At 50.2% G+C, this 16,348-nt stretch overlaps 1 protein-coding gene across 9 annotated transcripts in view; it reads right to left on the reverse strand.

Moving 5' to 3' along the window:
* ANK1 (ankyrin 1) overlaps positions 1 to 16,348 on the reverse strand; it is a 196,100-nt gene that overhangs the window by 18,535 nt on the left and 161,217 nt on the right. For all 9 annotated transcript variants that reach the window (XM_037055452.1, XM_037055450.1, XM_037055451.1 and 6 more), the window contains 8 exons: positions 16,088 to 16,184; positions 15,598 to 15,826; positions 14,120 to 14,245; positions 13,891 to 14,010; positions 12,541 to 12,619; positions 12,170 to 12,244; positions 10,562 to 10,693; positions 9,594 to 9,740 (listed from right to left, as the gene is read on the reverse strand). In XM_037055452.1, coding sequence (XP_036911347.1) covers positions 9,594 to 9,740; positions 10,562 to 10,693; positions 12,170 to 12,244; positions 12,541 to 12,619; positions 13,891 to 14,010; positions 14,120 to 14,245; positions 15,598 to 15,826; positions 16,088 to 16,184 — 1,005 coding nt within the window. The remainder of the gene's footprint in view (positions 1 to 9,593; positions 9,741 to 10,561; positions 10,694 to 12,169; positions 12,245 to 12,540; positions 12,620 to 13,890; positions 14,011 to 14,119; positions 14,246 to 15,597; positions 15,827 to 16,087; positions 16,185 to 16,348) is intronic.

A 16,348-nucleotide genomic window follows, 5' to 3' on the forward strand; every position in this document is an offset into this window, starting at 1 on the left:
CCGAAAGCCCCTCCCTCGCTGGCCCTGAGCTTCACGCCAGCTCCCGGTCAGCAGTGAGCAGGTGGGGTTGGAGCCAGCCAGCCCAGGATGCTGCACACGGCCCCCTGGGCAGCACAGCATGTCCACGCATTGGTTCCTTGCTGAAGGGCTGGAACAGGGGTCCGTGCTAGTTTTATGGTTGCCTCTGGTATGGTTCCCTGGTGTTCAGAAGTGACATGGAACCTGAGTGAGCGGCACATGTAAGTGTGTGGGGAACCTGTATGCCAGCCGAATGGACACTGTCCTGTCAGGTGGCTCTTCCACTCTTCTCCAGCCAGGAGTGGGGATCCCTGTGAAAAAGAGAGAGCCTCTGGCTCCCCTTCAGAGCAGGTGCCAACCTGTGGGTGGGAGGAGGAACTAGAGGCCAAGATTCTATATTTGGCTGAGCTGGTCTGGGGAAGTAGGGAGCAGATGTATGCCTAAAACCTCGGAAGACCCAGCAGAGCCAAAGGAGGACCCTGGGTGTGGGTGCGGCTGCCCCCCTGCAGAGCCTCTATCCACCTTCCTGTGTCCACAGAGGCCCGTAACCTAGTGCCCAGGCTCTTCATTCTGCCATTCACCACCCCCCCAACCCCCTGCATCCAGCTCTTTCCAGGGCTTAGCCTTTCTCTAGCCAAAGGGGCCCTCCTCACTCCCAACTCTAGACCTCAGCTGCTGCTCCCCCATTGCTTCTCTACTTTGGAAAATACCATCTCCAGCTATCCTCATTTACTTGTTCAACCACAAAGTATTTATTGAGATCCAATTGCATGCCTGGTACCGTTGGGGATTACAAACACACAGCACACATAGAACAGACGGGTTCTCTTTGGCCTCTTTTTTCATGATGTTTTCCCAATGACTTCCACTCAGCTTGATTTGCTCCATCTTTGAACCTGCTCATGAATGAACTGTGTACTCTCTTTGAAGGCAGGGATGGTGTCTGCCTTTTCCTTCCACTTGCCTAGAACAGACAGGGGATTCACTGGCCCCGATGACTACTGCAGAGCTCCCCAGGCATGTGAGGGGGACACAGGAGCAAGAACAGGTGACCTCATCCATCTTTAATAAAGCCACAGGCGCTAACATTTACACATTTCAATGAGCCAAGGACCACGCTACGCGATTGACATGCTTGTATAGCTTCCTTTAATCTTCCCAGGCGAGTGTCCTTCCTGCCTGATCTCTACACGTCTGTGAGGTTCCATGTCCCACAATTAGGAGGAGGAGGAAGAGACCATGAGGTGGTGGGGTGGCTGGCAGGTAGGGGTTTGCAGTGGCAGAGACTAAGGGGATCCCCTTTCATGTTTGACCAAACAGAGAACCAAGAGGTGGGAGAGTAGGAGAAATGAATGGGTCAAATTGTACCAGGACATGAACTCCATGTCACTGTATGTGAAACCATGACCTGAGCAACTGGGAAGCCAGGGACAATGACCTTCAGTCCCTCCAAAGAACTCTCTCCAGATATGTGCAAGCAGGACATCGAGAATCAAGTGATTGTTCTTCTTCTTGGTATTTTGAAATCATCATTATATCATTTCTATTACTGATTGAGCATCTATTTTGTATAAAACATATCTAACATGTTATTTTAAATGATCACAACAACCCTACAAGGAAAGTAATATTCCTCACTTTAGAGATTAGGAAACTAGAGGTTCAGCGACTTGCTTAAGGCACACAGTTATTCAGAGTGGTCTCTTCACCAGATTCTGCCACTGATACCTTTAAAATATAGATTTATTGAGGAATAGTGGGCATACAGCCAGTGCACATATTTGAAGTGGATAATTTGATTGACAGGTGCCGACATAGGTACATATCCATGAAAGCAGCACCATGACGAACAGAGGGCTACTCATCATCCTTGAAGGTTTCCTCATGCTTCTTTGTAATTCCATCTTTTGCCACGCCATCCCCAGGTCACCACTGAGCTGCTTAGCATCACTATCCGCTAGTTTGCATTTCCTTCAGTTTTGTGTAAATGAAATTATACAGTGTGCACTCTTTTTTGTCTGGCTTCTTTTACTCAGCATAATTAGTTGGGCATCATCCATACTATTGCATGCATTGATGATTTTTGCATTTTTATGGCTGAGCTGTATTCCACTGCATGGACAGACTATAGTTTGCTTATCTGTTTACCTGCTGATGGACATTTGGGTTCCAATACGGGGCTATTACAAGTGAAGTGTTTCTCAGAGTGGTTGTTCCATTTTACATTCCCACCAGCGGTGTGTGAGAGTCCCGGTTCCTCCATATTCTCACCCACACTTGGAATGGTCAGTCTTTTCCACTTTGTTCTGTCGTGTAGTGGTATCTCCTTGTGGTTTTACTTTGTATTTCCCTAACGACTCACGGTGTTGAGCATCTTTTCATGCACTTACTTGCCATCTGAACATCTTACCAGTTAACTGTCTGTTCAAGTCATTTGCCCATTCTAAAACTTGGGTTGTGTGGGTTTTTGCTATTGAGTTTTGAGAGCTCTTTATATATTTCTGCATACAAGTCCTATAGCAGATTTGCCAATATTTTCTCCTAATCTGTGGCTTATCTTTTCATTTTCTTCACAGTGTAATTTGAAGAGTAGAAGTTTAGATGAAGCTCAAATCAACTTGTTCTTTTGTGGACTGTGCTTCTGGTGTTGTGTCTAAGAAATCTTTGCCTTAGCGAAGATCTTTAAGGTTTTCTTTTGTTTTCATCTAGAAGTTTTATTTCCATAAGTTTTTATGTTAAAAAACATAACTGTCTGAGTTTCAGGTTAGTTTCAATTGATTGATTTTTCTCCTCATCATGGGTCATGCTTTTCTCCCTCCTTGTATGTCTGATGATCTTTAATTGGATGTCGGACATGTCGATTTTTTCTTATTCAGTGTTCCTTATTTCCATATTCTAATAAGTATTCTTGAGCTTTGTTTTGTTATGCAGTTAGGTTACTTGGAAACAGTTTGAGCCTTTTGAATTTCACTTTTAAGGCTGATTAGGCAAGGCTGGCACATTGCTCAGCTCAGGGCCAGTCATTCTGTTTTAGACTAATATATAATCCATTTTGAGCTAATTTTCATATATGGTACAAAGTATGACTCCAAATTCATTTTTGCATACGAGTATCCAGTTGTTCCAACACCTCTCATTGTCAACACTGTCCTTTCTCCGCTGAATTGCCTTTGCACTTTTGTCCAAAAGTGGGTGTTCACACATATGTGGTTCTGTTTCTGGCCTCTATTCTGTTCCACAGATATAATTACCTTCATGACCATACCACACTGTGTTGATTACCACAGCTCTGTAATGAATGTCGGAGTCAGTGTAATCTCCCGACTCTGTTCATTTTCTAGGTCCTTTCCATACAAATTGTAAGATTTCTTTGTTAACTTCTACAGAAAAAGCACACTGGGATTTTGATTGAGATTACATCAAATATCCAGTAGATCATTTAAAGGGCACTGACAACAATATCAGGTCTTCTGGCCCATCAGCAAGGTGTAGCTCCATCTTTATTTTGGTCTTCTTTAATACCTCTGGGGGGCATTAGAAATGTTCTGTAGTTTTCAATGTGTAAGCATTTCACATCTTCGGTCAGATATATCTCCAAGTATTTCAACATTATTGTAAGTGATATTCTTTTGTAATTTCAGTTTACAATCATTCATTGCTAGTGTATAAAATTCAATTGATTTTATACTTTGAAATTGTATCTTGCAAGCTTAATTAAACTCACTTGTTAATAGCTTTTTGTAGCTTCCACTGAGTTTTTATACGATCAATCCTTCCATCTGTGGATAAGTTGAGTTTACTTCTTCCTTTCCAGTGTGGTTGCCTTTTATTTCCCTTCCTTGCCCAGTTGTACTGGCACCCTTACTTAATGTCGAACAGACGCAGTGAGAGGAGATATTGTCTCGGCACTGAACTTGGAAGGAACACATTCAGTCTTTCACCAGTAAGCGTAATGTTAGCTTTAGGTTTTTATAGATACCTTTATCAGGTTGAAGAAATTCTATTGCTCTTCTGTTCATCACTCTGTTCTCTACTGGGAACTTTAATTTCACAAATATAAGGTCACTCGAAATTGTCACAGAGCTTACTGATATTTTTTAAAATTTTCTTTCTGTGTTCCATCTTGGAGAGTTTCTACTACTATGTAGTCAAATCCACTAGTTTTTTCTTCTATAATTCCTACTGTCTAATCATATCCGGCCTGTTTTTAAACCTGCACATTGTAGTTTTACCTCTGGAAGATTGGTTAGGGTTATCGTCCAGGTCTCTACTAAACTTCTGGGACATTTGAAATAGTCTGAAATACGGTAACTGTTTCACCACTGCGGTCTGCTAATTCTGGCGTCTGAGTCAGTTTCAGGTTAGTTTCAATTGATTGATTTTTCTCCTCATCATGGGTCATGCTTTTCTCCCTCTTTGTATGTCTGATGATCTTTAATTGGATGTCGGACATGTCGATTTTTTCTTATTCAGTGTTCCTTATTTCCATATTCTAATAAGTATTCTTGAGCTTTGTTTTGTTATGCAGTTAGGTTACTTGGAAATAGTTTGATCCTTTTGAATTTCACCTTTAAGGCTGATTAGGCAGGGCTGGCACATTGCTCAGCTCAGGGCCAGTCACTCTGTTTCTGAGACAGAACCTTTCTGGGTCCCCCGTGCAACATCAGTGAGAGATCAGCCCGACTGCTGGGAATAGCTGATTAACCCTCGACCAAAACCTGCAGGGGAGCCTCTGAAGACCCCCAGAGTCCTCTTCCCTGGTGGTCTATCTTGGGATCTCCAGCTGCCCTGGTCTCCCTGGACTCTCAGCAACTTCTCAACCCAGGGAGTCCTCTGGGTCTTCTCTTCCCTTGACCATGGCCTAGAAACTAGCGCTAGGGCTCACTTTGTGTATTTCCATGTCTTGTGGATCACTGTCCTTTGTTGCCAGGTGTCCAATGTCTTGAACACTTATGTTTCATATATTTTGTCCATTTTTTGGCTATTTTAAACAGGAGGGTAGATACAGTCCCTATCACTTTGATTTGGCCAGAAGGGAAATGCGTCTTAAACAGCCCCTTTGGTGTGGCCGGATGAACATTCTGTCACCCCCGAGAATCTTGGTAAGTCTTGCCAAGGGGTGGGAGATGGTAGCACCACTGGCCACAGAATGCCTGAGGCTCCTTCTTGGGTATTCTTTGTGACTTCCCCACCTCGAAACTTCCATGGTGTTCACTTTAATGACCTTTCACTGGAATGAAAATATGCCCATGAAGAGAACTCACACACACCCTGTCGTGCCTTGTGTTTATCCTGGAGCCCCTCCCCTGGGGACAATATTTAGGGGTGAGGCCTCACTGCTCCCTCTCACATCTCCAGAGGACCCCAATGATCCCCCCACATCCCTATAAGCTTGGATCGGAGGCTGTAGGTGGCCAAACCCAGTGCTGGTGGGGATTTCTCTGAAGTCAGAGCAATGCTCATTAATGGCCGAGCACGTCCTCATAAGGAACATCTCCCAAGCGGGGGCCCAGACCACGAGGTCTGCTGAGTTCTCTAGGGGCCTCCCCTCGGGAATTGCATGTTGGGGAAATCAGGTGGGAGGCGAACACATATGCTGCTTTGGGAGCAGAGCACAGTCCAGTGGTGCCTCCCAGGTCTCGCCTCCTCTCGGGTTATCACTCCGGGTCTCTGCTGATCCAGATGTAATGATTATCCTGTCAGTTTAATCTCAGTAGCAAGCTAGACGAAGGGTGGACAGANGACCCCAATGATCCCCCCACATCCCTATAAGCTTGGATCGGAGGCTGTAGGTGGCCAAACCCAGTGCTGGTGGGGATTTCTATGAAGTCAGAGCAATGCTCATTAATGGCCAAGCACGTCCTCATAAGGAACATCTCCCAAGCGGGGGCCCAGACCATGAGGTCTGCTGAGTTCTCTAGGGGCCTCCCCTCGGGAATTGCATGTTGGGGAAATCAGGTGGGAGGCGAACACATATGCTGCTTTGGGAGCAGAGCACAGTCCAGTGGTGCCTCCCAGGTCTCGCCTCCTCTCGGGTTATCACTCCGGGTCTCTGCTGATCCAGATGTAATGATTACCCTGTCAGTTTAATCTCAGTAGCAAGCTAGACGAAGGGTGGACAGACAACCTGGGCTCAGATCGGGGCCACATTCAGTACTTGCATTCATTTTATTTCTAAGTGGACACAGACATTCATATAAGTTCAATCTATCAAAGTAAATGGAGCTGACAAATGTGGGTGTGAGATGCCCATATTTTTCTTTACTAGGAGAAATCTGTTTTATTTTTAGGTACATGCTATTTTTTTCTGCTTTTAGGCAATTTTCTCCCTACACACTTATGACCCAAGCGCCCGGGGTCATCTCCTCTTGTGTAGAAGAAGCAAAGTGGCCTTTTGACTTAAGCCCCTTCTGGTCTGGCCAGTCTGGGTGCCTATGGCAAGAGGAGCCAGGAAGGAAGGAAAAGAGACCTCGGGCTTCTGTTTCCCTGACACCACGGGGCAACCAATCCCTGCCCTTAGTTCCCGGGCTTCATAAGGAGGCTCAGACAAGCAGAGAAATGAGGTAAAACACAAAGGAGGTGAGGCACCACCGTGACCATCAGTGCAGAGGCCCAACTGGCCCCAGGACAAGCCACCACTGCTCCTGCCCAGGAGAAAGCCAGAGAGGTGCAGGAGTTGCCTATCTCCCAGCCTCCTACCTCTGACCCCTCCCACCCCTTCTGTCCAGGCCTAAAGGGCACCCAGATTTGGGGTGATCTTCCTGGGACAGGAAAGAGGGCAGGAAAAACAAACAAAAGGCAATTCTGGTGCCCAGAAAGGCAGAAGGGACCAAGCTTGGGGTCTGCTGCTGAGTGTGTGCCAGGCTGTGGCGGGCAATATGCACACAGGGCACACCGCCTGGGCCTGTCAGCAGACCCGCTGGAGGAGGGGGTGCAGAGGGGCTGATGAGGTCGGACAGAGGAGCCAGGAGGCTTGGGACCATCTACAATTCACAAAGTGGGGAGAGGGGTCCTTTAAAACCTTATGTTAGATCACGTTACACTTTTGCTCCAAAGCCTCCTACAGCCCTCCTTCTCATTCCAAGTAAAACCCAATATCCCAAAAAGTCTGTAAGAGCTGGCCTCCTACGGCCCTCTGATGTCCGAGCCTGTCCTTTCTCCCTCCCTGTGCTCGGCCCCTCCCATCCCTCCCTGCTGTGGGAACACACCAGCAACCTGCTCAGGGCCGCTGAATGTACCCTGGTCGGGATGTTCTTTTCCGGTATTTCCGTGGCTCATTCCCTCGTCTCCTCCTGGCCTTTGTTCAGATGCTGCCCACTCCCACCACTGATTTACCTCCCACCCCAACCCTCCCATCCCCCTTACTAGAGTCTGTTTTTCCCACACCACTTACTGCATCTGCTAGCACGTTATATAATTCACTTACATATTAAGTTATTGTTTGGCTCTCCAAATAGTAAGTAAGCTCCATGAAGACAGAGTTTTGGGGGTTTTGTGGGGGTTCTGTTTGAGGACTGACTTTTACTCCCTGTCTAGAAGAGCACCTGGCGCATGAAAGGTATTTGAAAAAATATTTTGTCCGATGAGCTGACCAACTGAAACGGAGACCTTTGCGCAGGGCACAGACAGTCCCAGCCTCACACGGGGACTGAGAGCTCTGTTTCGGCAGGTGAGTCTCTGGGCTGGACAGGGCTGTGAGGCCCTCAGCCGCTGAGAGGCACTCATCAATGCCTGGGTTTCTTACTCTTTTTCAAAAAAATTTATTATGGTAAGAACACTTAACGTGGGATCTACGTGCTTAACAGATTTTTAATTGTTGTAATGCCTTGTTTACGGCACATCATTCTATGGGCCCACTGTCTTGCAGGTACATAATTGGGGCATAGAAGACCCTAAACCTCGTGGTCTGGTCCCACTGACACAGCCTGGGGACGGTAAGAAACCTAACCGGGTGACGGGTTGTCACACAGACAAGAAGTGCTCGGTCAGCTGGACTTCCTGACGTTGGCGGCAGTCCTCCACCACCCTCCCTTCTTTCCTCTGTGGGTGCAAGTGGGTCTACCTAGCAGTCCCCAAAGCACTCCAACTGGGCCCCCAGAGGAACACGGGGGTGGATCACTGTCTTGATGCCCTTTACGCTGGATGTGAGGAGTGAGCAGTGCCCAGCGTGCAGCCCTCACGCACGCACACACATGCCCTCGCACACAGCCATGAGACAGGGTGGGGAGGGCGAGGAGTCCCCCACAACATGCATCTGTGGAGGCCACAGGCCCCCGGACGCCTGGCCGAGGCAGAGACAGTGGAGACAGGCAGCGGGAGAGAATGAGCGGACTCCAGGTCCAGATGAGGTCAGAGGCAGAAGAGAGAGGTGACAGGGCGTGGCCAACAGAGGAACCCTGCACCCAGGGGTGCTCGCTGGCCTGTTTCAGGAGACACGGGACATGGAGAGAGAGAGGTGCAAGGGGCCCGGCCTGAGCAGGCTCTACCTGGCAGAGGGGGCCTGTGCCGGGCCCAGCCTAGAACTTACCCACATGCCACCCACGCGAGGCCTATGCCTGGGGCCACAGGTGCCCACGTGGGAGCACAGGAGTGCCTGGCGGGGACGACTGTTAAACTAGGATCTTGGGAGCATGAACAACAGCACAATGCAGCTGTTTAGGCTCACGTATTAGGCACCAGAGGAAGATAGTTCACAAAATTAGAGATTGTTTTTCAGGGTCTGTAAGGAATCTTAGCGGTCTAACCCAACTTGCTGATTTTAAGGAAAAGAAGATGTCTCATCTGCGCATGGAGTCAGGGGGGAAAAGGGACCAGCGCCCAGCCTCCTGGTCCCACCACAGAGCAGGGCTCCGCTCTGTTTCTGTGCCCACTGGTTAGAGGGGGCAGATGCAGGGCTGGCCCCTTCCGGGGCTGCAGAAAGGAATGTGGTCCTCCAGAGACTGCAGTGGGGGTGTCGAGGGCAAAGGCCAACACCCCCCAGGGGCCTGGTCACACTGGGGACCCCTGTGCCATGCTGAACCACATCAAAAAGAGGGAGGGGAAAGACAGGGTGAGAAAAAAGGGAGAGAGGGAAAGGAGAGACTGGACTCAAAGCAAAGAAACCTGCTTAGCCTCACAGAAAGGGCTGCAATAGGGCTTTTAAAACAGCACCCAGCTGGTTCGCACCAGACCTTGGGCCAGAAGCTCCATGCCCTTTGCTCTTCAGTCACTCAGTTGCAGGAGCCCAAAGAGTGCCCATGCCTGGTGCAGAGCTACACAGAGCATCTGTGACTCCGAGGGGCAGGAGCCTAGCAGCTGCTCCAGACTCCAGTTCTTTCCACTATGACACCAGGTGACCCTGGCAGCCTGTCCTTGAGCGAAGCATCAGGGAGCCTCTGTGCAGAGGTGCAGGCCTGTCTCTTGCTCACACCTGTTCTCACGGCCACTGGGGAGGGCGTTTGTTGAAACAGACCTCCAACGGGCGAGATTGTTTACTGAACTGCCCCCCACCCCCGTTCCTCCCCCCACCCCACCCCCCCCGCGGAGGCTGGAGGGCCGGGCCTGGCTGAGCCCCGCCCCCTTCCAGCAACACTCACCATTCATCTGGGAGGGCGAGGAGGAGTAGTCCCTCTCCGCGTGCCGCCTGTCCGGTTTCAGATTCCGGCTTTGTCTGCCTGAGCCTTCCAACATGTTCACGATCTCGCTCCGGTCAATGTTCCGCAGGGTGGCGTACAGGTTCTCCACTGTCGGGAGAAGAAAGAAGGCTCTTGCTGAGGGGATTCTATCGTGAGGCAGTGTGGAGGGTCGCCGGGCTCCGCCCAGGGGAAAACGGGAGAAGGGGGAGGTGGGGAAGGTGGTTTGGTCTTTTTCCGAACGTAGAGGCTTTCTCCTTTGGTCAGAATCCAAACAAACTGCCCCTTTGGAGAAGATGCCATTACCCTTCAACAGGTCTTTTCCAATGCCTAACGGTGGCCAGTTTCAAAGCATGGGGAAACTTTTGTCATCTAGGAATACTACAAGAAGAGGAGAGCAAGGGTGACTGGAGTCTGTCCTTCGGAAATTCTTGGTCCCTGCCAGTTGAGATGTGAATGGAAACAGTTTCCTCTTAGTGTTTCTGACTGTGGGGATTTGGTTGAGTGGGAGCAGAAACGAGTGAGACAAATCTTCCCTCCAGGTTTGAGAAAAAGATGTTTCTGGGAGAAGGAGGTCAGGCATCGCTCACCCATGCTCTGTCCTGAGGGGACAGTCCTCATTTGTCTGAGCAATCCAACAGGACACCCCATCCCCTACACCTGCGCTGTTACGTGGGGTCCTGGGGTAACCGCTATTCCACTCTGAGGGTGGGAAGAAGGTGAACGCCAAGATCTCCGGTATACTCTTCCAGCAGGATTGCCTAGAAGCCCTAGTGACCCTGAGAGGTGTGTGTCAGAGAGAGGGACAGAGAGGGCAAAAGGCCCGAAGGCAGATGGCACAAATGGAACTCAAGGGAGAAACCACTGTGGACAAGGCTGGGCCCTGGCACAGGCTCTGGGAAGAGAGGCGTCCTCAGCTTAGTGGTACTGACTCTTTGCGTTGGTGCCTTCACGGATGACCCAGAGGTTCAACAAGGCTGCACTCTGCTCCAACAGAGAGTTGGGGTTTTCTACACGGATCCTGTTGATGTCTTCCACGCTGAACTGCAGCTCCCGGGCCAGCTCTGCAAGCAAAGAACCAAGGCTGAGTGTGAGCTGGAACTCAGCTCCAGCTCCCGAAAGGGGCCCGTGGACTGGGGCGTCCAGCGGGGAGCACCTTGGGATTTGGTATTCCTTCCTAACAAGAAACGCCAAGTGAAATGCAGACACCTACACTTTAGTAGCCCCAGAAAATGGGGCAGGAGGAGGGGTGCTCAATAAATGGGCACTGAATGAACGAATGGACGAACACCTCTTCCTCCTTGCATCATTTCAAATAGAAGATGAGACAGCCTCTCAGCAGGGTGAGCAACTTAGCCAAGGTCACAGAACCAGCTGAGCCCGCTGATCCCCCCCAAACCCCCCACCCCTGCTCTCTGTGCTACACCAGGACGCCACTGACATCCCACCGAGAAGCACTTGTAATGGAAATGCAGTTCTGTGTTCACATTTCTTCAGGGAGAGGTGTTATTTACATTTTAAATGAAAGTACAAGTTCCCATCTAAATGCACGGCAATAACACAGAATGTTCACTTATTTTTCCCTCCCATTATTTTTATTGTTATTTCTCGCAGGTGCTTTAGAAGGGAGAATAGCATCAAAGTCTAATTTCAAGGTTGAGAGAGACTGGAGGAAAAGTAATCGTGAGGATCAGAGTGTGTGTAACTCACACACATGCACCCCCAAAGAAGCAGCAGCAGACATTCCTTTTTAGCCTCCTCAATGGACAGTCTCTGAATTTCTGGGGTGGACTCTTGTCACCCTGCCCCTCAGCAAGTTACTGCTCAGGTTTCTGACTCGTCTGAAGTCCTGTCTGAGCGAGGAGAGTCCATTCATATAAAAGCTAACAAAAAGGGGTGGGTTGGGAATTAAGTTTCAGGGCAGGTGGCTGAGTAAAGCCCATTTTGCCCTTTCACTTCATCTTGCCCACTGCCTCACTTCAAATAAGATCACCCGTTACTGTTGACAAGACACCCGGTAGACTTTAACTACTGCTGGAGATTATGAGTGAAAAGTGTGGAGGTGTGGCCTTTCATGCCCCTTTCCCCTCAGCAGCACCAGCTTTGAGGAAAAGCAACGAGACGCCTGCAGGGGGCAGCGGATGTGCTGCCAGGTGGCAGATCTTTTCTTTGAATGTTAGTTATTTGTTTGCTGGATTTTGTGGACACTGTCACTAATTAGCCACATAATTGAAGTCACCCTAGTTAGCTGGATCTCAGTTTTGCCATCTATAAAATGAGGTGAGCCAGATCATGTCTAAGGCCTCCTGTAATGTTGAACTTTCCTTTCGTACAAAGGAAAACCAGACCGACATTGGAGAGGGAAGGAGAGCCCTCCTTACTGTTGGCCACAAAGGCAGACCTCCCAAAGATAATCACAACACAACTGATAGTAAAAGAAGGTCTAGACATGTTTTCATCAGTTGCTCATTCGGGGGAGGAGGTGCAGGGGCAGATGTACACAGGTCAGATGCTTTCCTACCTCAAATTCCTGGACTCACCTGCCCAGCTGAGACCAAGGTGCTCTGCTATAATAGCCATCTTCATATCTGCTCGGTCTGTCCCACTGAGAAAACCTGGGGAAAAGCAATGGAGTTCATTTAGTGGCCTCGATGGGACTCAGAATCGATAGGGGTGAGCGAATGACCGCAGATGGATGCTCAGGTCAGGTGGCAGACCTCCGAGTATACCGGGTTGATTGCTAATCCTGTGAGGGGGAGCAGGGGGCTCAAGCCAAAGTTCCACCTGCACCTGCAGTGTTGGTAACGTGCGGAGCGATTTGTAACAACACGGCGCTCAGGGTGAGAAGTGAGCTCATCACCACCCCCTTGGAAGAGGCAGTGGGTACAGAGCATCACAAAGAGGCTCATACCCAGTGTTGATTCGCTGAGAATGCTGTATCTCAGGGCCAGCGGCGTCAGAGTCCTTCTCCTCTCGTCCGTTCCACTCCCCTGCAGACAGAAGACAACGAAAGGGTGCTTGGGGTTTGAGGTTGGTCCCCCTTCTTGGAGAAGGTGATTCGAGCCCATGGGCCGTGGGGTGGAGAGGATGTCAGTCCTGGGAGAACTTAACAGGAAGTTCTCCACTTTCTGAAGCCTGAACATGCAGAAGTGTGGGAGTGAGAGGGAGCTGATGAGGCCCATACACCTTATTAATAATGAAAACCATGATGGCAAACCCATGAGGCCCTTACCACGTTACCACATTGTCCTGTTTAATGCCCAGAACAAGAGGAGTAACCATCATTATCCCCATGTTATGGATGAGGAAACTGAGGCACAGAGGGGTCGAATAACTTGTGTGAGATCACTCAGCTAGTAACTGGTGGAGCTGGGGTTTGAACTTAAAAAAAAATGAGTTTCTCTCTCTCGATTCCTTTCTGTTCTAAAGACACATTTGTGATTAGTGGTGTGAGGCTTAACACCCTGTGGAAAAAGCAGCTGGATGCCTACTCAAAGCTGCATGAAACCCTATTTTGAAAGAGAAGTTGGTTCACCCTGGTCCCCAGACAGGAAAGAGAAACTGAGCCACAGACGTATGAATGGAACCTTGCTTCGTTTCTACTTTGGCAGGAAGGCTGATTATGAAGACAACAGCAGCAAAAACATGGAGCCATATGTTCTCCCCAACGTCCCTGGGAGATGTGCTGACTCTGCTGTTCTTATGGGTATTGATAAAGGACCATCCTCAGTCAAGACGCCTTTGCTGAGCCCCAAACCCTGGGCATCTGCAGTGGCTGAAACACCAGGGCTCCCTCCCAAGAAGGCTGGCTCCTTGGGGAAGATAAGCAAGGCCATGAAAAAAGAGGCTAAAAAACCCCCAAAACTATCAAATGGCTGGGTGACCTTGAGCAACTCGGTGCCCAGTTCTAAGCCTCGGAGGCCTCAGACGAAGGGTGCTGGGTAGATGCCTTCCAGGCACCTGCAAGCCTCCCAGAAGGAACATATTAGAGAGCTCGGCGTCCCCGAGGTGAACGTGCATATTGCCATCCGACTCTGATGTGCTGTTCCCGAGCTTTGCAGAAAGGGCCAGGGCATGCTCTCCCTGCCAGGCCACAGCCAGACATCAGCGGAGACTGAAGGGCCTTCCTGTGCCTCAGGGAATGCAGAGGCAGCTCTTCCGCAGGAGGAAGCCCTTTGGAAGTGCTCGACCTGGGGTCTGTTTGGGGACCTCTTCAGGTACCCTACCTCTGGCCGAAGGTCCTCCTCAGGGGGCGGCTCACCTTGGTGCAGGGGGGCATGGTGATGTTCAAGTGGCAGAGAATGTGCTGGGTGTCCTCATACTTCATCGCCTTGCGCAGAAAGGACAAGGACCCTCCTGGTTCCCGACTGCTGTCCCTCACCTAAACTCAATCACACAAAAAAGACTCAGGGGGCCGTTCCGTAGGACACGAAGTTGGCTGAGAGATTTCTGCCTCCGAAACTTTCTAGACCCAGAAGAGAGGCCAGCACCTTTACAGGAATGGCCAAACGGTTCTCCCGAAAGGACTGAAACTGGAAACTCCGCTGCTGCGCAGCTTTTTTGATGGGCACCAGGTTCCCAGAGAGTTCTGCGAACAGGGGCGTCCCTTCCAGCACCTGCAGGGAAGGGAAAAGCCAACACAGCTTGTCACGTAGAGGTACCCGGATGTCCTGTCCTGCCTTTCGGCTTTGGTCAGTCCTTCCTCACGACGGACCTTTTCTACTGCATGAGGCACAGCTGGTACGCGCCAGAAAAATCCCACTATTTGTTGGGGAAGAGGTTTTTTTCCAGGTTATGCTTCCTTACTGAAAAGGATTTGTTTTTAAACATTTATTTATTTGAGAGCGGGGAAGGGAGGGACGAAGAGAGGGAGAAAAATATCGACGTGAGAGAGAAACATCGATCGGCCACCTCTTGCACGCACCCTGACCGCGGACTGAACCCGAAACCCAGGCATGTGCCCCGACTGGGAATCGAACCAGCAACACTATGCCTTCTGGGACAATGCCCAACCAACTGAGCACCACTAGTTAGGGCTGAAAAGGATTTTATGATAAGCAGGCACCTCCTTGTGCCCTGTGTGCCTGACTGATCAGGATGCTGCCAGAGCGCTAAGACTCCACAAGGCGATCATACAGTGACTTCCCAAAAAAAAAAGCCTGGTTTTCACACCTGTCCAAACATGCTCAGCTGATGCAAACCGCCAGAAGGACCAGAGAATATTTTATTCTCACCTGCTAACAACATAAGGGTCCCTCCTACTGTGTATAAAATGCTTTCAACTGACCCATTTGACAGTTGAAGAGATTCAGACCCAAGCAAAAGGAAGGCTCTGCCCCGTCAGTTCTGGGCCCTTCACCACCCACAGAGGCTCAGCACAGACCTCTGGGAAGGTCCTGGCTTGTTACACATTTAGCATGAGTGAGCACCCTGGGGTCAACGGCGGGTTCCAGTCCAGTCCTTCACCCCTCACATCATTTGTCCAGCCCTCTCCCCTGCTGCCTCATCTGGATGCTACTGACCCCCTGGTAGGGCAGGGAGAAGTGTGGGCTCTGAAAAAAGCCCGCACGTGCCCTGTCCTGGCTCAGAATATGCAGACAAATCCTTTCTCTACCGTTTACTCTGTTGTGTAATCTTAGATTGGCAACTTTACCTCTCTCAGCCTCAGTCTCCTCATGTGTCAGTTGGGGATCATTAAAGTGCACACAGTTGTGAGACTCAGGTGAGACTGTGCTATTGAGCACCTTCCCTGCTACCTGGGAGCTAAGCCCTTGAGCTCTTATCATCACAAATCACGGGGCCAGCGATGATGTTCCTCTTGGGCAGTCGAGAGATGCCTAGAAGCCTCCCAGTGTCCTGGAGAAAACACCCTGCACGTGCCCTGTCCTGGCTCCAGAAGATTTGTCTCCTTGTGGGGAGCGAGGGAGGCCCGTGCATGCCCAGCAATAAAGGGGCCCAGGGGCTGTACCTCTATGTCCCTGCTCCGGGCCACCTCAACGAAGTTCTCGTGCTGCTCCAGGGTCTTGTCCACTTTATCATCCGTCATACAGTAGCAGCGCAGCCGCCCTTCTCGGGGGTCGTTCATCTTGGCAAAAATGACAAACTTGGCCATGTAGGGCACCGCAGTGAGCTCCTTGTACAGCAGAGTGGCGAAGTTCACGGCCTCGGCAGTGCGAGGACAGTCCGACAGCCAAAACCTGGACAGGGAGGGCTAATTATAAGCATGTTTCTACATGTCCAATGGGGAGCTCTGTGTCTACCCAGGCAGGGGCAGCCCGTGAGCGGAGCATCAGCCACTCAACACTCCTGTTGAACATGGCATTGCTTCATGTGAGGACACTAAGCTCCATGCCTGGGACGGGCAGGTTGAGGTGTGAGGAGGGTTACCTGCAGGGGCAGTGCTGACCCCTCTGTGCAGAGCCCGGGAGTCCCCTAGGCTGGGCTGAGATGCTTCTCACCTGGCAGAGACGTTGGTGGTGAAGGTGGCACACTCGTTGGCATACACGAGCTTGGTCGTTCCTGTAATGTCTTCCCACTGGGCTTGGTCTGTCCCTCCTGCAATAGGAGCAGACAATGGGCTGGTGGAAAGTCTTCGGTATACGGACACAGAGCTTGTGACAGCAGTAAGGACTGGTGTGCGAGGGCAGAGACAGGCATATCTGGGCAAAGCCCTGAGCACACCCATCCTCCTATGCTTTCCCCCTCCACCTAGCAACCCA

This window comes from Sturnira hondurensis, unplaced genomic scaffold (assembly GCF_014824575.4).
Source record: "Sturnira hondurensis isolate 20B ecotype Veracruz unplaced genomic scaffold, ASM1482457v3 Scaffold0008640, whole genome shotgun sequence".
Classification (NCBI taxonomy): Eukaryota; Metazoa; Chordata; class Mammalia; order Chiroptera; family Phyllostomidae; genus Sturnira; species Sturnira hondurensis.